Source organism: Dendronephthya gigantea, unplaced genomic scaffold (genome assembly GCF_004324835.1).
Source record: "Dendronephthya gigantea isolate DGI-Jeju-01 unplaced genomic scaffold, DenGig_1.0 000015F, whole genome shotgun sequence".
NCBI classification, from domain to species: domain Eukaryota; kingdom Metazoa; phylum Cnidaria; class Anthozoa; order Malacalcyonacea; family Nephtheidae; genus Dendronephthya; species Dendronephthya gigantea.
Genome location: NW_021163025.1, coordinates 2,841,535 through 2,866,738, shown reverse-complemented (window position 1 = coordinate 2,866,738; position 25,204 = coordinate 2,841,535). Strand labels below are relative to the sequence as shown.

The window sequence follows — 25,204 nt, the reverse complement described above, 5'->3', positions numbered from 1 at the left end:
CATGCAGAGAGGCGGACGAGAGTTTTAATCGGAGCTAGGCTGCACTCGATCGAAATCTAATCCCATGCAGCAGAAGGAATTGACTCGTACTGCACGTGAAACGAGGGCACGCCCGGCCGACTTTCTGCAAGCAAGCAAGCTCTTGCCAGAACATCATAGCTGTAATCTACGTGTGTAATAATAATCCATCGTTTGGCCGCGAACGTTCGTTCGTCTCACAGATATATAATAGTACACAGATAGGTTAATCGCCGTTTTTGCTCGCATTTTGCAGAACCGAAAAGCGGCGGATCGATGCATGGACGATATCGAGCACACGGGGCGGCCATCGCAGCCCTGCGCCGTCACGCGAACAGGCGACTGGAGACGAAATTCGCCTACCTCCAGCGGGTGAGGCAATCTCGCAGCTGCATAGCTTGGAATAGCGTTTTTTCTCCGTTGTCCGCATTTAAACATATCATGCATGCAATAGCATGCAGAGAGGCTGGACGAGAGTTTTAATCGGAGCTAGGCTGCACTCGATCGAAATCTTAATCTCCAGGCATGCAGAAGGAATTGACTCGTACTGCACGTGAAACGAGGGCACGCCCGGCCGACTTTCTTGCAAGCAAGCAAGCCTTTGCCAAATCATTCATAGCTGTAATCTACGTGTGTAATAATAATCCATCGTTGGCCGCGAACGTTCGTTCGTCGCACAGATATAATAGTACACAGATAGGTTAATCGCCGTTGTTTGCTCGCATTTTGCAGAACCGAAAAGCGGCGGATCGATGCATGGACGGATATCGAGCACACGGGGCGGCCATCGCAGCCCTGCGCCGTCACGCGAACAGGCGACTGGAGACGAAATTTCGCCTACCTCCAGCGGGTGAGTGCAATTCTCGCAGCTGCATAGCTTGGAATAGCGTTTTTTTCTCCGTTGTTCCGCATTTAAACTATATCATGCATGCATGCAATATTGCATGCAGAGAGGCTGGACGAGAGTTTTAATCGGAGCTAGGCTGGGCACTCGATCGAAATCTAATCTCCATGCATGCAGAAGGAATTGACTCGTACTTGCACGTGAAACGAGGCACGCCCGCCGACTTTCTTGCAAGCAAGCAAGCCTTTGCCAGAATCATCATAGCTGTAATCTACGTGTGTAATAATAATCCATCGTTTGGCCGCGAACGTTCGTTCGTCTCACAGATAATTAATAGTACACAGATAGGTTAACGCCGTTTGTTTGCTCGCATTGCAGAACCGAAAAGCGGCGGATCGATGCATGGACGGATACGAGCACACGGGGCGGCCATCGCAGCCCTGCGCCGTCACGCGAACAGGCGACTGGAGACGAAATTCGCCTACCCCAGCGGGTGAGTGCAATTCCGCAGCGCATAGCTGGAATAGCGTTTTTCTCCGTTGTCCGCATTAAACTATATCAGCATGCATGCAATATTGCATGCAGAGAGGCTGGACGAGAGTTAATCGGAGCTAGGCTGCACTCGATCGAAACTAATCTCCATGCATGCAGAAGGAATTGACTCGTACTGCACGTGAAACGAGGCACGCCCGGCCGACTTCTTGCAAGCAAGCAAGCTCTTGCCAGAATCATTCAATAGCTAATCTACGTGTGTAAAATAATCCATCGTTGGCCGCGAACGTTCGTTCGTCCACAGATAAAAAGTACACAGATAGGTTAATCGCCGTTTGTTTGCTCGCATTTTGCAGAACCGAAAAGCGGCGGATCGATGCATGGACGGATATCGAGCACACGGGGCGGCCATCGCAGCCCTGCGCCGTCACGCGAACAGGCGACTGGAGACGAAATTTCGCCTACCTCCAGCGGGTGAGTGCAATTCTCGCAGCTGCATAGCTTGGAATAGCGTTTTTCTCCGTGTTCCGCATTAAACTATATCATGCATGCAATATTGCATGCAGAGAGGCTGGACGAGAGTTTTAATCGGAGAAGTATTTTAGCTCGATTAGGCTGCGCTTTTCCAGTTGAAACACACAGCCAGCATTGCAATCATGTCATGCACGCATGCAGAATCTCCGAGCACACGCTCGCGACGATCTCCTGTACAAGTGATAAATAAAACTGTTCTTTTCTTGCTAAAACGATGCATAAAATTCAGTAATGTAATGTAATGAAATAGATCCCCAGTTAGCTACAATGCTAGTTACACGAGGTCTAGGTAGGTATCTAAGTTATAAATATATATGTAAAGTTACAAAAGACACAATGCTATACAATTTACAATATAAAATTAAGTCTAACAATAGCAATAGCAGTGCTTTCGGAATATATGTCAAATAAACCAGGTAACTGTCTCAAACAGCAGATTTAAAAGCTCTTTCATACTATTTGTTTTGTCCTACATTAAATTGTTCCAAATTTCTATTCCTCTTGTTGTAAACGCTCTAGCAAGGAATGTTTCTTCTATAAACAGGTTCATAAGTAGTAACTTAACCTTTACACATCGAGCAAATCTTGTCTCATGTCATGATAATGAGAGGATGAAGGTGCTTAGATATAGTAAATGGCTCCTTCCAGTAGAGTGTTATGCATAATCAAGCTGTTCTCATGTGTATCTTGTCTGACCGTTAACCAGTTTATGAAGCTAAAGGCATTCCATTACTGGTTAATGATTCCATCCAGTCAAATAAATGAATGAAGATAATGTCTGAAAATAACATGTTCACCCATTCTTATTATCAAGGCATGCTTGTGAAAGCATAAAATCCATGAAGGAGGCACCACTCATAAACAGGAAACACCACTTCACGTAGCAGCAAGATACATATGCAAAATAAATGTTACAAACTATACGAAAACGTCTGCCTTCGTAGCTGTCCAAGGTTAAAAAACTTCCAAACGAAAAACTCGCGTGTCAAAATTCCCCAAATCCGACTCTAACAACAAACGTGCTTCACTTTCCGGGTTTAATCCAATACTGGTTTAAATTCCATTCCAAGATTTCCATCCAGTCAGATATAATGAATGAAGATTAACGTCTGAGAATAAGATGTTCAACCATATTATTGAGAAGGCAAGCTTTGTAAGAGCTTATATCCATGAAGCTACAAGGCATGTCAAAAAACCCAACACTGGTTTATAATTCCATTCCATTCATGAACTGGTTCCATTCAATCCATTAATGGCGCCCATGTAGTGTTCTTCAATTGCTTGTTTTGAGTGATGTTTCACCATATTGTGCAGGTGAAAAATTTGGAATGAAAGACACATGCATACATACAATGACCAAACATATCTTTACTCGCACGCATGCACAATTCAAGATATGTGTACAGGCATAAGAAAGAAAAAGATAGACTTAATATAGGAAATAAATAAAGAAGAAAGATAGACATTATTAAGCAATGGTTAGCCACACCACCAAAATTGAGCAGTAATTTTTTTCAAAAACTAGATAACAAGACTAATCCAAGTGTTCATATCTGCACCCCTGAGTTGCTTAATCATAATAGTATATAATTTTAATTTTATAACATATCACAACATTTAATTTTATAATTCCTCGACATTTGCAGTTAGGAATAATGAATGAAGAAAGATGGATAAAGGAGGAAGAAATGATAGAAAATTAAACAATTATACTCCCAAATAAAAGGCATTCATACCCCGACACTTACAACTGGCAGTAAGAAATGATGAAGGACTAAAAAACCCAGTAGAATCCAACAAAAGATGGCCTCATCCCTAAAGTTCATTCTAACGTAACAAAAATCATTTAAATGGTAAAGAACTTGTCCAACACATCTCTATGAATTATGTTTAATGTATTTTTTAATATATATTAATTTTTATTTTAAATTTTTATAGTTTTATAACATATCATAACATTTAATTTATAATTAATTATAGTTTATTTTAATTAATTATGTTTTATCATGAAAAAAATGTCGTTGGTCCCCAGAAAGACCATGCATGAGTATTGAAAATCATGATGAACAACCAGTCATCTGCAGTTGGAAGTAAGAATGAAGGTTGAAGAAATGATAAAAAAATTAAAATGAAAAAAATTAAAATGTTGTGTTCTCCAAGAAAGACAATGAGTATTGAAAATCAGGAAGAACAAGAAATCGCGAATAATTCCTCGACATTTGCAGTTAGGAATGATGAATGAAGAAAGAAGAAATGATAGAAAATTAAACAATTATACTCCCAAATAAAAGGCATTCATTAAAAAATTTTCGTTGTTTTCCACAAAAGACAATGAGTATTGAAAATCAGGAAGAACAATAAGTCGCGAGTCATACCCCGACACTTACAATTGGCTGTAAGAAATGATGAAGGACTAAAAAACCCAGTAGAATCCAACAAAAGATGGCCTCATCCCTAAAGTTCATTCTAACGTAACAAAAATCATTTAAATGGTAAAGAACTTGTCCAACACATCTCTATGAATTATGTTTAATGTATTTTTTAATATATATTAATTTTTTATTTTAAATTTTTATAGTTTTATAACATATCATAACATTTAATTTTATAATTTTATAATTCTATAGTTTATTTTTAATTTAATTATTGTTTTATCATGAAATTAAAATGTCGTTGGTCCCCAGAAAGACCATGCATGAGTATTGAAAATCATGATGAACAACCAGTCATCTGCAGTTGGAAGTAAGAATGAAGGTTGAAGAAATGATAAAAAAATTAAAATGAAAATTAAATTAAAATGTTGTTGTTCTCCAAGAAAGACAATGAGTATTGAAAATCAGGAAGAACAAGAAATCGCGAATAATTCCTCGACATTTGCAGTTAGGAATGATGAATGAAGAAAGAAGAAATGATAGAAAATTAAACAATTATACTCCCAAATAAAAGGCATTCATTAAATTAAATTTTCGTTGTTTTCCACAAAAGACAATGAGTATTGAAAATCAGGAAGAACAATAAGTCGCGAGTCATACCCCGACACTTACAATTGGCTGTAAGAAATGATGAAGGACTAAAAAACCCAGTAGAATCCAACAAAAGATGGCCTCATCCCTAAAGTTCATTCTAACGTAACAAAAAGTTTAAAGAAAGAAAGATGAAAAAATCTACTGTACCACACCTGCATTTCATTATATTTATATTTAATATCTATTTATATATTTTAACCAGCATCCACCAACCACCAAGCCAAGTCTCGATCAAGTCGTGCGGAATTGCAAAGAACCAAGGTAAAGAAAGAAAAATGAAAAAACAAAAAAAACAATTACTTAAAATCCTGGTCTTCTCTCATGGAAGTCACCAGAACGACTGTCCAGAAAACCACCATCTCATATAGTGCTACCTTAACTCATACCAGACCTATATATATATATATATATATATATATATATATATATATATATATATATATATATATATATATATATATATATATGAATATTGCATACTGTATTTGCTTAATTAATTATATTTAAATGTGCTTTTATATTATATTATATATGTTATAGTACTAAAATTGTTTTGATTTAACCAAAACACGTTTAATTTTTAAAAAGTAAAGTATGTATTTTATTAAGATATTTATTTTTTTCTAATGAAATTTAATATCGTTTTAAACTCAATGGCGCAGATATGTGTCACTCTCCTCAGATTGTAAAGAATTTATTTCGTGCGCCAAATTTGTACAAAATTTCAATCAAATGTTCGTAAATTTGGTAGTGTTAGCGAAATTCTACCGTAATATTCTAACGTCTTATACACGTGAAACTAACCGCGAAAGAAGCCTTTTTCACCGGTAAAACTGAAACATTCCTCACTTTGTAATCTTATACATTTTGGGATACGCGCTTATTTAAAATTTCAGTGAATTAACGTACATTGAGACACAATATTGAAAACAAAAATGGTTGTGAATTGAAAACGTAAGTTCGACATTTTGGCAACGTGGAACCAGGGACACTTACAGTCGTTACAGATGAAAACACATGGAATATCTTAGTGATATTAAACGCAAGAATATTTAAAAAGGATGTCTGCACGTGGAAAGAGAAAAGCAAAGTCTAGAGATAAATACGTGTGAATGTTCTGTTCCAAATGACATCTTCTTGAGAAAAAAGGCCTTTTCGAAAATGGGCGTTGCTTCGCTATCTGTGGATTTGTTGTGTTTAAGTACAATTTACGCCAATGATGTGTATTTGGTTGATTTTTTCAGTTGATTTCTTCGGTATTTCCAATCTTTTTAAAAAATGAACTCATAACAGTATTTCCCAGACTAGTTCGTTTCGTTTTTATAATAATACGAACAATCATATTTATAAATAGATCATTGAAAAATAATGCTTCTAAGGGATACAGTGGGATACAATTAGTTATTACCCATGCGATACACAATTATCCCGCGTATAAAATGTTTGTTTATTTATCGTGTGTGAGATCGTAGTAATATACTGAAAAGTCGCATTTTTGCTTTTCATTACTTCAAGAAGAGCAATTCGCTGTAAGTATTTTCTTTTAATTTCTTTACATTTTGTTAGTACAGTGATTTTAGTGAACTTGAATATCATTTGTCTGTCTGAAAATGTAAAACATTTCGATGGACACATGGAGAAGGGTATTTAATTAAACATACTTGATATATAGTTGTGTTTGAAAATATTTTGGTTCAACGTCGGTAGAATACAAACTTCATTTGGCTATTTGGTGCCTAGTGTATAAAGCATTCCCAAATGCATTTTGGATGGATGAGACGCATTTTATTAACTTGGAATAAATAGCATATAGGGAATGCAAGATTTCAGGGCCGTATTGCTTTAAACAAATCTCACATCATTCAGCTTTGTCATGTTTTTAACACAAGTAAAGCAAACTGCTCATACAGCTATAAAATAGCTTTGTGATAGTTGGTTTTCTTTTTAATTTGTCTCTTGTATTTATGAGACCCTTAATTAATGTTGTTTGTTTGTTTTCACCAAAAAAGCAGACATATTCTGATTAAGAAGTTCATTCATAAAATTATTCTAATAAAAGTTTTTCGTATTTCTAATTTAAACAAAATCATTAACTTTATGAAAAGCTCCAGTTCTTCTGATTGCGTAAACTAAACCGTGACCACTGATTCCAATGTGTACAACACCATAATGTGAAATTTTCTCAGGTGTATTTGTAACTACATATTCAATAAAGCTAGATGACCTAATAGTAATTAGAAGTTGGTTCATTAAGTTTGAAGTTTGAGATGTAGTAATAATACATAAAATATTGTACCAATTCATATATTATAATGGTGTTACTGATTCCAAAAATCCAAATAGATCGGTGAATCGGTCTAATCTAAGAAGTTTCATTGTATTATGACACAAATTATAAGGATTATAATAGTGCTACAGCTTACAACGTTAATATAGAGATCAGTTTTAACCTGCGCTAATTTTTGCGGGTTTTTGTGTTCTTTTTCCATTTTTTTCCGACTGTACGTCTTCGTGCGAGTAATTTGGGTCGATGGGATTCATTGAAATAAAAAAATTACATGTATTTCAAAGAATTATCGCCGGATCTTGCAAAGATCGGTACGATCAGTGAGAATTCCTTACCAGGCTTTCTGACCGTGGGTTTTTGTCCAACGACAAAAACCCACGGTCAAGAGGCCTGGTAATTGATGCTTAAACGCTTAGTCAGCGAATTTAAAGTGCTACAGTTTTAAATCACTAATTCACCCGTTTTTTGTTTTTCTTCTATTTCTTACGACTATTGGGTTCATGGGATTTATTTAAATCTAAAAATTACATGTAGCTCAGCCTGGTAATTGAATTGCTTAAAAGCTTAGTCAGCGAATATAAAGTGCTACATCCTAGGGCATCGCTATAGAGATCAGTTTGAAATATAACAATAACAATGATATTAATAATTCCTATTTAAAAAAAATTCCAATTTCTAATTATTACCATTCCAACCATTTTTAAGAGTTTACATGGAATTTATGTAAGAACAGTGCTTATAGAAAAACTATTAATAGAGTTATTTAACATATTAATAAGATTATCCATTGTTATATCAATGATTATCAACTAACAATATGAAACTTATGCATTCTGTATTTCCTTTTAGCATTTCCTTTGGGTGTGCTAAGGGAGAGGATTGGAGTATATACACCAAAATGTCTTCTGTAAGTATTGTTTATATAAACTATGATTATTTTTTAACCAAAATGGGCAACAATAAGTCATGCATATTTTCACAGTGTGTTAATCTTTTCCCTCTTGTGCAGTTTTCGCTGCGCTTCGATGCTTGCACAGACATTGGTAATTGTTAAATCTGTGTAAACTTTATTGTGCACTTCCATGGAATGACCAATACCTTTTGCTATTGCCCGTCTTTCCGTATCAGTTAGCTGTTCATTCCCAGCTGTTGCAACCGCATGTCGAATCTTTGTTGCTGTAATGTGCTTGTCATGGTTCTTCGTAACTTTTGTGACAGATTTTCCTGGCTTGGCTAACATTCGTCCGGATGCATTCAAGAACACATTTTGCTTGTAGGGTGATTTAGGTTTCGCCTGGGGTCTTACATATTTCAAATAGTTATGTAGCTGTATCCATACTGTTTCAGTAAATGGCACAGGAAGTGGCCCATGCGTTGCGAATGTTTTATGATTTAAGACAAAAACTATATTGTATACTGTACCATCAGTAGGTGATATGTACTACAGGATTGTCTATTTCTTGCAAAGTCATAAATTGAAATGCCCTGGTCTTATTGCACTTTCCTGTGTTATAGTTATTGTGATAAGTGTATCAACAATAAGCCTGTACTCCTCTTGGGTAAGTTTCTTTTTTGACATTGCTCGTTTCATGATTTCAATGAATCGAGCAATTGTATGTTCAGAGACAGCTGTGTCTATATCTTCCATGGTTTAGGTTAAACCCACACAACTCATTCCTCCAGGAATTTTGCATTCGTAGAACCTTTTTTTGTTTTGCAAGTGGCTTAAGCCATTCAGAATATTCTGCAATAGCTCTTTTGCATTTCGTGTGAATCTTTGGTTTTTTATGGCCGAGGAATTTCAGGGCTATTGTAATTCTTCAATCTTTGATTTAAGCCCATCAGGGCCTAAACCAGCATCTTTTGTAGTAATAAGATAATTGTTGAGTGCTTTGGCATCCAACAGCCTATTCCATTTCAGCTTGGTTGGAAAAGAAAAATATAGGAATCTATTTCAAGAAAACAAAATGTCAGTCTCAATTTTATATTCTCGTTGTTTCTTGCAGACAATATCTAAATCTATTAAATACCAACCTGCTAACTTCACTTGCTATTTCATCTGTGCATGCGAGTTGGCCGCCAGATGGCGATTTGAGCCATGAGATGAACTTTTCAAACTTACTCATAGGAAACTTCTTATAAAGGCCTTTACACCTTAGAATCTCAAACATTTGTTTTCTGCTCGATGGTGCATTTTGTTTCTCTCGCAAGGCTGAAACTGTCATTGCGTTAATTTGCATCGACCCTTGATGTTCTAGATAATTGTCTAACAATTCGTTCTCATGTCTAGTAACGCTTTCTCCCTCTTGCGGTTCATTGGAATCAAAGTCATGTTCTTCTGGTCGTAGTTTTTTGCGCTTTGGAGCGACATTGTAGAATCGTTTCTGGTTTTTCCGACGTTCTTATTTAAGCGTATTCCTCTGCCAAGACTGCACGTTATAACCTATAATATCATGGAAATAATCGGTGATTAATTAATTGCGCAAATAAAAGGGAGAAAACGTAAATTCATTCTTCATCTTGCCTTAAAATTGTCCAAATCAATATGTGTTAGCCCTGTTTGTAGAATAAAGTCGGAATAAACCTCCTCGGGTGTTGGACACTGAACATCTTTAGTTTGTTGAATAATAGAAAAATTTTCTTCCCAAAACCGTGAGACCTTCAGTCTGTCATCCATCCTTCAGGTATCAAGAGTGTCATTGTTATGCCTGTGTAACGCGACACCGCGGAAATTGGTATAGACTTAGCCGCAATTCTCAATACTTAGACTTCAAACTTGGTGAGAAAAAATATTTATGAATATTCAAGAAAATATGCCTTGCACAAAAGATTTGAAGCTTGCACACGGTAAAAACGAATCGTCTGAATTAATAACATTTTGTATACTTTAAGCGTCAAAATAGCCATTTCATAGCGGTCATATGTGTATGAGCTGTCAAAAGGTTGCAGAATGCGTATTCAGAAGAAATTGAACGTTTTTAAGATATTCAAAAGGTTTCTCTTTGATTGCGGTACAGAAATGCCAATTCTGGGTTGAAACTTCTTAAACACCAGTCTCTGTGGTGTCCTGTAACGCCAGCATATCAAATTTCAAAGGTCTTTCCGAACTAACAAACATCGCCCTTGTTTTTTCAGCTTATTCAGTTAAAACAATATTGGCTCGAGTGGCAGCCTACGGACCCGGCAAACATTATCGAATCCCTCAGGTAATGAATAATTTTTACGTATTCCATTCGGCATTGATGATGATCGATCCATCCTGGATCGCCCTGGCATACCTAGTGCCAATTGTAAGATTAATGAAGTTTAAAACAAATTTTTTGGGATTAGGTGTTATAACAGTAGCAAGGTTTCACAACTGTATGTTTCTAACGTGCGATTTTACCTTTTCCCAGTGCGGACACCAGCGGATTGAACGTTATTCCATGCATTCGGTCCCGATCAGGTAATCATTAATTTTTTCTGTATTGCATTTAATTATACATTGCGTTTGGTTTTGCGTTGCGTTGTGTTTTGCGTTGCGTTGTGTTTCGATTTCCGTTTCTGTTTGATATGAAGCGAGGTTTCTTAAAATACTACAAATCTACAACGTGACTTTCATGCATAATTCTTTCTGTATCGCATTCTCGGGACTTTATAAATCGTGTTTGGTTTTGCGTTGCGTTGCGTTTGGATTTATAATTCTATAATTAACAGGGGAGCTATCGTTTGGTTTAGAAACGAGCGTGGTATACAACTGAAGTTTTCAATTTAGTATGGGTAGATTTAAGCAAAAAGCGAGCCTATATACATCGATGAAGCGAGCTTTCTTAAGATACATCAAATCCGTTGATGGTTTTTAAAATCTTTTAAGTTTAGTGTAATATATAAGTTACTTTTGTGTTCGAATTTTGATTATATGTTCGGCTAATTATTTGGTCTTTATCTCGCTGCCAAGGCTGACGTGCGGTGCTACGGACAAGTCAGTTTGCACCCATAGGTCTTGCAGTAATGATAATACCATCTATCTATATATTGTTCAAGAATGAAATGGTCACGCAAGCATGGAGTATGATTTCGTGAGTTTACTTCGTGATTAGTGTAACTCCGTTTCAACATTCCTTGCTTAGTTTTGTGATATTTCCTTCACCCGAAAAGCCTCTAAAACTCTAAACCCTAACCCTAACCCTAACCCTAACCCTAACCCTAACCCTAACCCTAGGGTTATACCAAAAATTTAAAAAGTTCTCGAACAAATCTGAAAAAATTTTCATAATTAATAAAAAACTCTAATTATCCCTAAACATCCCTTTATAACCCTAGGAAACTCTTCCAAACCCTCAATATTTAAGAAATCAAATTTATCTATCCCTAACCCTAACCCTTACCCTAAAAAAAATCCAAAATTTTAAATGCTTCAAAAAAATCTGAAAAAATATTTGAAATAAAAAGAATAATATATTTATCCTAAAACTACCCTTCATGTCCCTAGAAAATCTTTTAAACCTCTAAAATCGTAATTTTAGTTTTAGCTTAGCTAACCCTAACCCATACCCTAAAAAAATCCAAAATTTTACTTTGCTGGAACAAATCTGAAAAAATGTTTAAAATTAAGAAAATATTTTTTGGAGCCTAAAACAACCCTTCATGTCCCTGGAAAACCTTTTAAACTCCCAAAAATCAAAAAAGAAATAAAACCAACCCTATGGCATACCCTTGACCCCATGGCAAACCCCAACCCTAAGGCTGACCGTTTCTCGCCTCTGAGACCCGTAATTTTCTCTCCTCCTCTCTTCTCTCCTTTTTCCTCCCCCTCCTCCCCCCTCTCCCTTCCTCTCCCCCTCTTCCCTCCCCTCTCCCCCTCCTCCCTCCCCCTCCCTTCCCCCTCTTTTCTTCTCTTTTTTTCCTCTTTTTTCTTCCCTATTTTTTCTTCCCTGTTTTTTCTCCCCTCTTTTTCTCTCCCCTCTTTTTTTCTCCCCTTTTTTTTCTCCCCTTTTTTCTTCCCCTTTTTCCCACTCCCTTTTCCTTCCCTTTCTTTCCCCTCCCTTTTTTTTTCTTTCCTCTCTCCTCTTTCTTCCTTTCCCTTCTCCCCTTCCCTTCCTTCCTCCCTCTCCTTTTCTCTCCCCTCCTTTCCCTCTCCCCTTCCCCCCTCTTCCCTTTTCTCTCCTCTTTCCCTTTCCTCTCCTTTTTTCCCTTCCCTTTTCTCTTCCTTCCTTTCCCTTCCTCTCCTCTTTTCTTCCTTCCCTCTTCTCTCCTCTCCCTTCCTCTCCTCTTCTCTTCCTTCCCTCTTCTCTCCTTTCCCTCCCTCTCCCCTTTTCCCCTTCCCTCCTTTTCCTTCCCCTCTCCTTTCTTTTTTTCCCTTCCCTTTTCTCCCTTCTCTTTTTTTCTTCTCCCCCTTTCCCTCTTCTTTTCCCTTCCCCTTCCTCTTCCTTTCCTTTTCCTCTTTCCCTCCTCTTCTTTTCCCCCTCCCTCCTCTTTTCTTTTCCTTTCCCTTCTCCTTTCTTCCCCCCTTCTCTCTCTCCTCTTTTTCTCCCCTTCCCTCTCCTTTTTCTTTTCCCCTCTCCCTCTTCTTTTTCTTCTCCCTCTCCCTCCTCTTTCCTCTTTCCCTTCCCTTTTCTTCTCTTTCCCCTCCCCTTTTCCCTTTCCTCTCTTCCCTCTCTCCCTCTTTCCTTTCCCCTTCTCACCTCTTTCTCTTTCCTTCCCCTCTTTCCCCCTTTCTCCCCCTCTCCCCCCCTCTTTTTTCCCTTTCCTCTTTTTTCCCCTCTTCCCTTTCTTCTTTCCTCTTTTCCTTCTTCCCTCTCCCTCTCCTCTCCTTCCTTTTTCCCCTTCCCTCCTCTTCCCTTCCCCTCTCCTTCCCTTTCCCCTCCTTTCTCTTTTCCCTCTCTCTTCTCCTCTCCTTTCCCTTCCTTTCTCTTTTCCCTTTCTCTTCTCCTTTCCTTTCCCTTCCTTTCTCTTTTCCCTCTCTCTTCTCCTTTCCTTTCCCTCCCTTTCTCTTCTCCCTCTCTCTTCTCCTTTCCTTTCCCTTCCTTTCTCTTTTCCCTCTCTCTTCTCCTTTCCTTTCCCTCCTTCTCCCTCCTCCCTTCTTTCCCCCTTCCTTTTCCTCCCCTCTCCTTCTCCCCCTCTCCTCCCCTCTTTTTTCTCCTCCCCTTTTTTTTTCTCCCCTCTTTTTTTCCTCCCCCTTTCTTTTTTCTCCTCCCTTCTTTTTTTCTCCCCTTTTCTTTTCCCCTCTTCTCTTCCTCTCTCTCCCTCCCCTTTTTTTCTTCCCCTCTTTCCTCCCCCCTTTTTCTTTCTTTTTTCCCTTCCCTTCTTTTTTCTTTCTTCTCTTCCCCTCTCTCTCTTCTCTTTTTTTTCCTCCTCCCCTTCTCCCTCCTTTTTTTCCTCCCCTCTTTCCCCTCTTTTCCCCTTTTCCCCCTTCTTCTCCCCTTTTTTTCTTTTCCTTTCTTTTCCTCCTCCTCCTCCCCCTTTTCTTCCCCCTTTTTTCTCCCCCTTTTTTTTCCCCTTTTCTTTCCCTTTTTTTCCTCCCCTCTTTCTCCCCTTCTTCCTCCTCCCTTTTCCTTCCTTCTTTTCCCTCCCTCCCTTGCTTTTTCCTTCCTCTCTCCTCTCCCTTCCTTTCCCTTCCCCCCTTCCCTTCCCTCCTCCCTCTCCTTTTCTCTCCCTCCTCTCCCTCCCCTTCCCCTTTTTCCTTTCTCTCCTCTTCCCCTCTCCCTTCCTTCCCCCCCTTCCTTCTTCTCTCCCTCCCCTTCCCCTTCCCCCCTTTTTTTCTTCTCTTCCCCTCTTCTCTTTCCCCCCTTTCTCTTTTTTTCTTCTCTCCCCTTTTTTTTTCCTCCCCTTTCTCCTTTTCTCTCTTTCCCTTTTTCTCCTCCCTTTTTTTCTTCTCTCCCCCCTCCTCCTTTTCCTCCTTTTTTTCCCCTCCCCTCTCCTTTCTTTTTTTCCTCTCCTCCCTTTCCCCTTCTCCTTTTTTCTTCCCCCCTTTTTTCTTCCTCCCTTTCTTTTCCCTCTCTCCTCTTTCTCTTCTTTCCCCCTCCTTTTTTCCCCTCCCTTCTTTCCTCTTCCCCCCTTCTCTCCCCTCTTCTCCCTTTTCCTTTTCCTTTCCTTCCTCCTTCCTTCTCCCTTCCTTCTTCCCTTCCTTCTTCTCTCTCCTTTCCTCTCCTTTTTTCTTCCCCTCTCCTTCTCCTTCCTCTCCCTTTTCCTTCTTTCTCTCCCCCTCTCCTCCTCTTCCCCTTTTCTCTCCTTCTTTCCTCCCCTCTTCTCCTCCCCCTTTTCCTTTCCTCTTTCTTTTTTCCCCCTCTCCTCTCCTTTTCCCCCCTCTTTTCCCTTCCCCTCTTCTCTTTTTCTCCTCTTCTCTCCTTTTCTTTCTTCCCCCCCTTTTCCCTCCTTTTCTCTCTTCCCCTCTGCTTTTTTCCTTCCCTTTTCCTCTCCTTTCCTCCCCTCCCCTTTTTTCTCTCTCTCTTTTTCTTCTCCCTTCTCTTTTCCCCCCTTTCTTCTCTCCTCTTTTTTTCTCCCTTTTTCCCCTTTTTTCTTCTTCCCCTTCCCTTTTTTTCCCCCTCTTTTTTTTTCCTCCCTTCCTTTCCCCCCCTTTTCTTCTCCTTCTCTCTCTTCCTCCCTTCCCTTTCTTTCTCCTCCTTCCTCCCCTCTTTCCTCTCTCCCCTCCCCCTTCCCCTCTCCCTCCCTTCCCTCCTTCCCCCTTCTCCCCTCTCCTCTCCTCTCCTCTTCTCTCTTCCCCTCTTTCTCCTCCTCTTCCTTCTCCTCCTTCTTCTTCCTCTCTTCTCCTTCCCTCCCTCTTCCCTCCTTCCCCTCCCTTTTCTTCCTTCTCTGTCCTGTCTTCCTTCCTCTCCCCTTTCCTTCCTTTCTCAATTTCCCTCCAACATTTCCCCAACCTTTCCCCTCAATTTTACCAATATTTTTCCCACTTTTTCCAAAACTTTTCACACTTTCTTCCAATATCTTCCCAACCTTTACACCACTATTTTCCCACTATCTCCCCAACTTTTCCCCAACTTTTTTCCAACTTTTTTCCAACTTTTTTCCAACTTTTTTCCAACTTTTTTCCAACATTTTCCTAACATTTTCCTAACATTTTACCAACATTTTACCAACATTTTACCAACATTTTACCAACATTTTACCAACATTTTACCAACATTTTACCAACATTTTACCAACATTTTACCAACATTTTCCTAACATTTTCCTAACATATTTCCCCACATCTCCCTAACATCTCCCCAACATCTCCCCAACATTTCCCCAACATCTCCCCAACATTTCCCCAACATCTCCCCAACATTTTCCCAACATTTTCCCAACATTTTCCCAACATTTTCCAACACCCAACCCATGCTTTTGTTATATAAATAAATGACATCATAACCAAAGCGTGGTCACCCATCTCAAACTCAAAAACTTGTCAAAATTGACCAAAATTGTAAGGGGTAAGCCTTACCATTTTACTCAAAATTGACGACGACCTTTTCAATGTTCCAAAAAGCAACCAAATATGCTCTAAAATGAAAGCTATTAGTCTTACGAAGCCGTTTTTTTTTTTAGCAGTTTAAGACAGTTTTTGAACAGTTGAAAAATTCGTCAAAATAGACTTACTCCTTTTTTGTTGGGTTTCAACGGAGAATTTGGTGTTCTCGTGTTTATTTTGGTAGTGGTTCGAATGCTGGACAAATTTTTTTCAAAAGCCTTTTAAAAAAAAAGATTTAAGTAAGATAAAAAACACCACTTAGTATCGAAAGACGCGAATAGTCGCAGGGTAACGACAATGGTGTAGCAACTTGTAAGTTGGTGGTGGTTCGAATTTTGCATCGGGAAAAAAATGTTTTCGTCACGACCTGAAAGAAAAGATTATTTTTTATTGGGTTTCGAGGGAGAATTTCGTGTTACTGTTGGAAAGTTTCGGTAATTAGCTGCTTGAAAAAAAGGGCTTAATTATGTCCAAGACTTGATGAAAAATTAATTCAAAGTTCACAAGTATACATACGATGTAAGCACCTGGATGTTTTGTAGGTCCGCGTAATTTACTACATCTGCGACTTGTACGTACTCGTTATGGACGTTCGGGTACGTTCGCTATATATACACTATCCGCCAAAACGAAATTTTCCATTTTTCACTTTGCTTTTTTTTGAACAAATCTAAATGCTATTGCAAATGCCAAATGATCAAACGCAAATAGAATAGCAAAAAACGCCACGCAGTCCCAGTGAACTAATATGGTCATGGTTAAGATTTCAGTGCCCATGTGGAACATTCCCACAATCAACACACTGAGCTATGTCACATATATACTAGACATTTTTAATGAGATGTTGTGGCGTTGTGTGGTCTTCTCTTCTGAGGGTTTTCGGTTGTCATCTTTCCTTTCTTGACCCTTCTTTTTTGTGGTCACTTCTGGCAGACGGTCATGAAATTTTGGGCTCTGCGATTTCAAAAAATATCAGCTAAAATTCTTGTGATTTGGCTGAACATTTGATACAACTAGTAGAAAATGATGTAGAAAATATTACCGATGTTTCTACAATCGAAAATTACGATCCAGTTACGACAAATGTAGAAAGTCTAGATCAAATGAACGTTGAGAGTCATGAACAAACTTCGGCGGTCAACATGGGACAGCGAGGCATATAGTCGATTTAGAGCAAGGTGTTGTTAAGAAAAGAAGGAGAAAATGTGGTAGCTGCGATTCGTGCCTGAGGAAAATAAATTGTGGCGAGTGTAATTGTTGTTTGAATAGAAAGACAAGTCATCAGATATGTAAGCTTCGAAAATGCTCTAAGCTCAAAATAAAATCAAGCTGTATGGAGAACGAGTCGGCTACCGTCGCCTTTCAACACCCCGCACAGCAAGCAATTCTAATAGATAGTTCAAATATCGAGAAATTAGGACATTCGAAAATAAATCCTGAGAAAGCAAAGAGGAAACTGCAGTCACGCCTCTGCAACGGTAAAGCTGCAGAAATTTGCATGGACACGGAGAATGCGCTTTACAAATCCCCTCTGGGACTGATGGAATCGGAACAAAGCCATACAACGGAAATTAGCACAGAGCACAATAATGTTCGCATTCCAAATCGTTCCCCTGTGACACCACTGGAACCAAAATATAATGACACAGGAAATGCAAATAATAAGCCAAATCTACCTGAATTGGATGTTATGGCGTCTGAAATCAAAGAAAAAATGTGGGTTCTATTAGTCAACAAAGTTTATGCGATCAGATTAGTAAAATCTATGACGAAATCGTCCATTTTAGAAGGAACATTTTTAATATACCCTCCGGCAGATCGGGAAAAGATTTCATTGCAGAGTTGACTTATTGGCTAAAGCAATTCAATTCCAATTCTGATCTCAATTCGATTGCATTGAAAGCCTTTATGGTGCTTCCATCTTTGATTCTCCAAAAGCCCTCGGCAACATCAAAGAGCAAAGAACACAGCACGGCGATAAAACGAAGATTAACCCTATGGAAGCAAGGGGACTTGAATCTACTAATGAAAGAAGTGAGATTTATACAAGATCGATTCTTATCATCAAGAAACCCCGCACAGTAAATGATATCTCCAGAGTTTCCGCCAGATTGCTAATGCAAGGAAAACTATCCGCGGCGATTAAATTTCTGGATAAAGAAAGCTCCCCGGGTTTACTAGATCTTTCGCCGGAAACTTTCGAAGCTTTGAAAGAGAAACACCCGGCAGCCAGTGATGTAGAGGACGAATGCCTCCTAAATGGTCCCGTAGATCGAATCGCGTCCAATATTTTCGACCTCATCAATGAGCAGATGATTTATGACGCAGCTAAGGGCTCAGCTGGACCGTCTGGTATGGACGCAGACATATACCGACGAATTTTATGCTCAAAGAATTTCAGTAACGAAGGTAAGATCTTAAGAGAAGAAATATCAACGATGACCAAAAATCTGTTGAAATTATGCTACCATCCATCCCTGTTAAAAAGCTACACATCCTGTAGGCTAATTCCACTAGATAAACATCCTGGAATTCGACCAATGGAGTGGGGGAAGTGCTGCGAAGAATAATCGCTAAGACAGTAACTTCATTCTTGAGAGCATAGATAAGGGAAGCAGCGGGGCCATCGCAAGTCTGTGCAGGATACAGTGCTGGGGCAGAGGCAGCAATACATGCCATGAACCATGTTTTTGAGGAAGAAGGGACTCATGGAATCCTATTAATTGATGCGACCAATGCTTTTAACCAAATGAATACAGCGGTAACAATGCACAATCTTCGAATAACCTGCAACAGAATGTCCATATACATCATTAACACCTACAAATGCCCCTCCAGGCTATTCATATGTGGGGGAGGTGAGATTTTGTCGCAAGAAGGTACCACCCAAGGGGATCCTCTAGCTATGTCCTGGTACTCAATTACAGTGATTCAAAGTTTGAATTGAACATACCAGAAATCAACAAGTTGGCGGTTGATGACTCAGCGGGAGGAGGAAGATTGACACTTTATATAATTGGTATAAGCGAAGGAAGGAAGAAATACGGCTATCTAGTAATGGTCCAAAGTGTTGGCTGATAGTGAGACGCAAGAACTGGCAAAGAAGCAGAGCAGATCTTTGGAGAGAAGACTACAACAGAAGGAAACGCATTTGGGTGCTGTTATAGGATCAAAAGATATAAAGATGAGTATTGTAAAGAAAATTCAAGCATGGGTACAAGATATCTCATCACTCACGGAAATGCGAAAAGCCAGCCTCCGCAGCCACACCGAGCCCACGAAAGCACACAAACCAAAACCTACCTACTTCATGCGAACAATTGAGGCCTTCAAAGAGTACGTAGAATCATTGAATGACATTCTCTTACCACAATTTTTTGGTCAAGAAGAATTCCTTGCGAGTGAACTTCGTGAACTTGTGACCCTAACGTTAGCTCAAGGGGGATTAGGCGTACCGAGTTTGAGAATAGAAGCTCCTTTGCAATATGCAGCCTCAAAATTATTTACTAATCAACATGTAAATTCAATTAAACGGCAGAGTGAGGCTCTGGAACCGATAGAGCAGTCTATAGACGATCTGAAGCGAATGCAGCAAGCAAACAAAGCGGAAATTATTCAGTCAAGAATGGATAACATTGATGCAACACTTTCTCCAGACCTACTGTTCTTGGTAAAGCAATCCCAAGACAAAGGAGCGAGTTCCTGGCTAAATGCGATTCCACTCAAAGATCAAGGTCTAGCCCTCAATCAGCAAGAATTCAGAGACTCGTTACGAATGAGATACAATTTAACTTTGAACGATTTACCAAGTCATTGTGCGTGTGGAGATCGCTTTAACATCAATCATGCCCTCTCTTGTAAAAAGGTGGGTTCGTGGCACAAAGGCACGATGGAATCCGTAATTTGCTAACAGCGCAACTGGATAAAGTGTGTAAGAATGTGGAAATTGAGCCTCATCTTCAACCCCTTGATAATGAGAGATTTGACTTGAGATCGGCCAATATAAGTCCCGAAGCGAGATTGGACATCAAGGCGGACGGTTTCTGGCTACGTGGAGCTACTGCATTTTTTGACGTAAGAGTAACGCATGTAAACTCCCGATGTAACCAAGGCCGGCCAACCCAGAACATTTTTAAGGAAAACCATAAGAAGAGAAAATACCAACAGAGAGTTTTAGATGTTGAAATGGGCTCCTTTACCCCACTTGTTTTTAGAACCAATGGCGGAATGGGGTCTGAATGCCACAAGTTTCTTACTCAGCTGGCGCAGAAATTAGCAGAAAGAGACCATGAACGTTATGCAGTTGTCATAGCTTGGTTGAGAACCAGAATCTCTTTCGAAATTCTAAGATCGGTACATGCGAGTGTAAGGGGATCTAGATCACCTTTCTATAGAAAAGAACTTGAAGTGGTAGACGATTTTGGACTAAATGTTAAGATTGCAGAGGTTTTTTAAAGTTTCTTATACTTTAACTTTACGTGCAAAGTACTCCTTTTCTATAAAAATTAGGAAGAACAACAATCATTATGACTTTCGAAGAGTTTAAACAGCCCATTGGAAAATGCATGGTGATTAGAATAGTTAATTTTGATCTAGTTTTATTTAGAATTCTTTTAAATATGTATATAGTTAATTTGAATAAATAGAATGATGTGACTGTCTTCTCTCTGCTACTGCCTACGGCGGTATCGTTGGAGATCCTTCGGGATCTTTCTAAAAACTCTCTTCTCTTCTACCTCAATTAGGGGCGCGGCGGGGGTTTGTTTTTCTCCCCCAAAGCGCCCCGGGTTGTGGTAGCAACCTCTTTTGTCTTCCTTTTTAATTTACGATCAGTCTAATCAATATATGCAAATGAAGTTTACATAATCGTATCTATGACATAATAATTTATGCTGAACCTAACACATGCGCAGTTCACGATGAGCTTCTCTCTCGATCTATTCAATATGGTGGTCAATCAAGAAATGTTTTTGCTTGCAAAAAGATCGTAAAATGTTGGCGCTACAAGCTCGGAAAAGGTATTGAAAATATTCCCGTCTCCTTGCTTTATTCTTTAAGTGCAATCTTAAGCGATATAAAGCTTATTCGAATTCGAATAAGTGGAATTTAACATGTGGAAGGATAACAGCTGATTGCTTTTACTCATAATTGATGGTTTACTGTGATGACTACCAGCTAGTAATGGACAAATATTGCGTGGAAATATGTGAACTATTAACCCACCTTCTGCATGTTCGCCTTTTATCATCTCATTACTTATAACTTTTACAAATTAGTAAAACTTTTCAACTTTTGATATCTTATAGATTGTAAATGAGACCAGGCTTTTATCAGCTCACAGAATAACAAGGTATATTTATTAATTTTAAAAATTGTGCATCAAAAATTGTCTGCCTAGAACTGAACAAGTGTTGCTAAAGATGTATGGTGTTTATTAACTGCAGTTGGTATATGTTGCATTTTTAGAAGGAAGCATCCAAACAAATTCATTTGTAACATGGTGGATAACAAAGTCCCTCCTTGAAAACCTACTTCAGTCATTTGACGGTGAGTTTCTTACATAAATATAATCAAATATGATTTTCGTTTGGGCTTTCCTTTTCCTTTGTATTATTCCAAATGAGCTTGATAGGTTATTGAATATTGAGTAACTTGTGTCATAGTATTACAGCATTTTACGGACTCGATTTGATTGCACTCATAAATGATGCAATGAACGGTCTCTATCCTATAAACGTCTGAAACTACTCTCTTCAACATATGTTTGCATTAGGCATCTATGTCTAATAAATGCCTCTTCCGAATTAAAACACCAGGGGCCGGTTGTTCGAAAGGCGTTTAGCTTAAACGGTGGATAACCCAAGTTTAAAAGTACTCTAACAGATCTTGTGAATGAATGTACCTGCATCTTACGCATTAAATATGTACTTCCATTGACAATTAAACTATTTACATCGAAATATTTCAGCTCAGTTGTTCAATAAATAGATGATTTTGTTTTCCATTTTGAACTTAATCGTCCCAGTAATGTTTAATGTCCCTAGTGTGGTTGTGTGTTTCAGAGTGTCATGGTTATAATGTTCAATTTTAATTTGTAATTTAATTGTTTGTTTTGGAAACATTCACAAACAGTTTGCACAAACTTTGACAATGAGGAAATTTTTGCAATAGGCACATGCCCTAAATTGCGACTTTGAAACACATGGGAGACTTTTTAAGTTTACATGCACAAACTGCATTAACTAACACTTGATGCTGTATGTATTAGAATGGCATCACAAATTATTGATATTTAGTCTTAGTGGTATTTTCACTTCTTCAAAATATGGTGGTGTTAATGATATAAATGCCTCTCTCTATTAAATGCTCTCTCTAGAATTGGCAGATTTCATTAAGGTGGTGTTGGTCATTGAAAATGTAGATTTACCCTGTTTTAAAAATTTAAGGAGTCAATTAGCTTGTTTCATTGTTCTGTATAATTAATGAAAAACTTTTTTAGTTTTCTTAGCAACTAAAATTGTCATTCCCTTTACTTTCGTGCACGATAATTCGAAAAATAATAAAGGTAACTTGATAAAATTCTCATGGTTTATTCTAAAGACAATTGGCTGGGACGTGAACCATTCAGTCTACGTAAAATAGGGACTGTTTATTTTAGATAGATCATAGAAGTTTTAAATATATAGCCTGTAAAATGTTTTGGAAAAGTTTTATTTATTTGAGGTTCAGCTTGGAGGCAAAAATATTTAGAACTAAATAAAACTAATGCTGTCATTCTAGCGTTAAAACCTAGTTTGTTATCTTGTTTGCAAAAATCGTCTATTTTCCACCATTGGGTGTGTTTGTTCTGGGTAACTATAGCAATTGAAATTTTCTACAAGTCTTTTTTACTCAGAGCAACTTGACTTGCAATATGTCATGAAAAGATTTTTATATTTTTCAAAATAAAATGAAAAAAATTAATGACCTAGACTTAAAAGCCCCAGATGTTTATTGGATCATGTACAATATGTTAGTGCTTCAGTTGATCTCTGTACTCTTTTGTCTCTGTATATCTGATATCTGTACTGTATCTTTATTGGTATTATATGATGAAAATGGGAGCTCTGGATGGTTATGCAAATTGTGGGAAATTCCAAATTGATTTTGTGGGCCATCCTTCCAGGTTTGCCAAAAAGCCTGAGTAATTGATTGCACTGGGAGTCTTAGCAATAAAAAGTGCTGACTGAGGAATTTTGTGCAAAGAGCAAGGATTTATGAATTTACAAACATGAATTTTGAAACTTGTTCTCATAGGTTTAGAGTTTTGTTTTCTTCTGGGGGGCTTAAACTTTAGATACATGATATCTAGCTAGCAACACTTTCTGACATTAGATAAAATTAAATAGAATAAATTTCCTCTTGATATATAGTTGCATCGGTAGTCATGGTTCATATGGCCGATAGGTGGAGAAAATATTTACCAATGATTATGACCTGTTGTGGGTAGAAAAGCTAATGAAAGATAAAATGAACAAGCTGCCATGTATTTTATGATTTTACAAGCTGCCATGTATTTTATGATTTACAGCTCGAAAATTCTGTATTTCGCAATTGCTTTTCCGAGTTGCTCGATATTATAATATACTATAATACCGTTTCATGTGTATATAAAGATCTTTTTTGAAAGATTCAACATTGCTCTGATGCAATTATTACTTTCTGGCAAATTTTTAGGGGGGCTGAGGCCCCCCAGTAAGATTTCTTGGGGGGGCCGACCCCTCAGCCCCCATACTCTATGCCTATGCTTGTTCTCATGATTATTTACATGGAGAAAGAATCAAATAAATCATTATCACAATCAATTTTAAATACAATAACTAATTACCTGAAAAATATTGAATGTATTGAAAATATTGATCGTTTTAGAATTTAGACATGCAGTATCAATAATATAAAATTGTACGGTAAATTGTGCACAAATCAGGGGGGGCATTCGGCACGCCCAGTACGCGGAAAACCTGGGAACGAGGATAGATTTCGGAGAAGAAGGCGAAGGAAGGAAAGCCCGGAAATTTTTTAATTTTCTATGTTTTAAAGAGAAACTATAAAGTTATTTTAATGAAGTGAAGCTTGTTGAGAAAAGATATTCCGATTATAAGTATATCTAGATATATATCTTATAAGCGTATGTTTTTTGTTTGCTGCCTTTTTTAATATGACTTCGTCCTCGCGCATCGAATGTTGGAATTTTCTGAATATTTTTTCGGTCGATTTCTTTCGCATTAGTTCAACGTTTTAGAGTAAGAATGTTTGTTATGCCCAAGCATTTATTTCACGTAAATGACGTTCATTTGTTCTGCTTTGTTAGATTAAAAGTCCAGCGAGAAATGAAGTGAAAGGCGATTTGAAAACCACGAGGTAAGGCAGTAAGCCGCCATTTTATTAAATTTTCGTACTTTTTTAATAGTGTGTTGTTTTTGTTTTATTTTAACATTCCATGCCCCAACCGAACACTTCAGTAAGGGTGCAGTAGTTTTAAGAAAGATTTGTGGTTTAATTTTATTAAAAATCCGCCTTCAGTCGAGAGGCGAGAGGAATGGCGAATCATTTCAGACCATGTATTCGGTGTTTGACATAATTGTGGGACATGTGTTGCCAAATTAGTTTGTATTTTGAAACATTCGATTAAGTGCTGAGAAAAGAAATGGAAAACTACTTCTTTAAAGCCCGTTTTTGTTTTTGCCAAGGCAGGTTGATTTATGTAGTTTGATATATGGGAGGGGTCAGCACCATTTAGTAGCCTTAGAATGAGGGGAAGTAGAATTGTTTAAACGTTGATTCAATGTTGTTTTATCAGAGTCTGATGTTAATATTTTGTGTTTCAGATTGTTTTTGCCAATGTTTTGATCTGAGGGTTTAAAGAACCACTTTTACAATATTGGAGATATGTAGTGGAATAAATGCCTGGAAAGACAATTATTGTCTGACAATATAAACTATAAATTGAAACCGGAATGCAATGATAAGAAAGGGAAATATGGAATAAATGCCTGGAAATACAATATAAACTATAAGTTTAAACTGGAATGCAATGATAAGAAAGGGAAATAAACTATTGCTAAGTCTAAAGAACCACTGAAGCTGAAGAATTGAGATACAACAATCTTTGACTGACTTTAGGTGTAAGACTTTCGCCCAGCTATTGTAGACCGCATGGAATCGATTCAAGTCCTTTAAAAATTTGTGAATCAAGATGAGAATGAACTTAGTGAATCTGTAATTGCTGCTATATGTTTTGGCTAAAATATAAAAAAACTGTTGTATGTCTCCAAAACAAAGGAGCTTATATTTATGATACCAAAAAGTACAGGATTGTTTGACATCAGAAATACAAAGAATTCGGCACACAGAGACAATTCACCTTTTAAAACGAAACCAAAAAACTGGAAGCAAAAAACAAATTGTGCTTCAAAACAAAACTAGAATGCACTGCTTTTAAAAGGTTGAAATATAGGAAAGGACAACTTTTTTCTAGGCGTTTAGTGATTCGTTTATAGTAACATCGCTCACGA

General features: G+C 37.9%; 1 protein-coding gene across 1 annotated transcript; it reads left to right on the top strand.

The window, feature by feature from the left end:
- The first annotated feature begins 313 nt into the window (after nt 1-313).
- LOC114520276 lies at nt 314-24,940 on the top strand. The gene is made up of 11 exons (XM_028540511.1): nt 314-390; nt 751-868; nt 1,711-1,828; nt 5,117-5,175; nt 8,051-8,108; nt 10,337-10,407; nt 10,597-10,646; nt 20,957-21,000; nt 21,117-21,197; nt 24,001-24,050; nt 24,518-24,940. The coding sequence occupies exons 2-8, from the start codon at nt 771-773 to the stop codon at nt 20,965-20,967; spliced, it is 465 nt and encodes a 154-aa protein (XP_028396312.1). The 5' UTR covers nt 314-390; nt 751-770; the 3' UTR covers nt 20,968-21,000; nt 21,117-21,197; nt 24,001-24,050; nt 24,518-24,940.
- The last annotated feature ends 264 nt before the right edge of the window (nt 24,941-25,204 follow it).

What these genes read in the sequence shown, in the direction of transcription:
- LOC114520276 (XM_028540511.1), top strand. Translation starts at nt 771, where the DNA reads ATGCATGGACGGATATCGAGCACACGGGGCGGCCATCGCAGCCCTGCG. An exon ending in CGGAATTGCAAAGAACCAAG is followed by an intron (nt 5,176 to 8,050) that starts GTAAAGAAAGAA and finishes ATTTCCTTTTAG; the next exon opens with CATTTCCTTTGGGTGTGCTA. An exon ending in TATACACCAAAATGTCTTCT is followed by an intron (nt 8,109 to 10,336) that starts GTAAGTATTGTT and finishes TTGTTTTTTCAG; the next exon opens with CTTATTCAGTTAAAACAATA.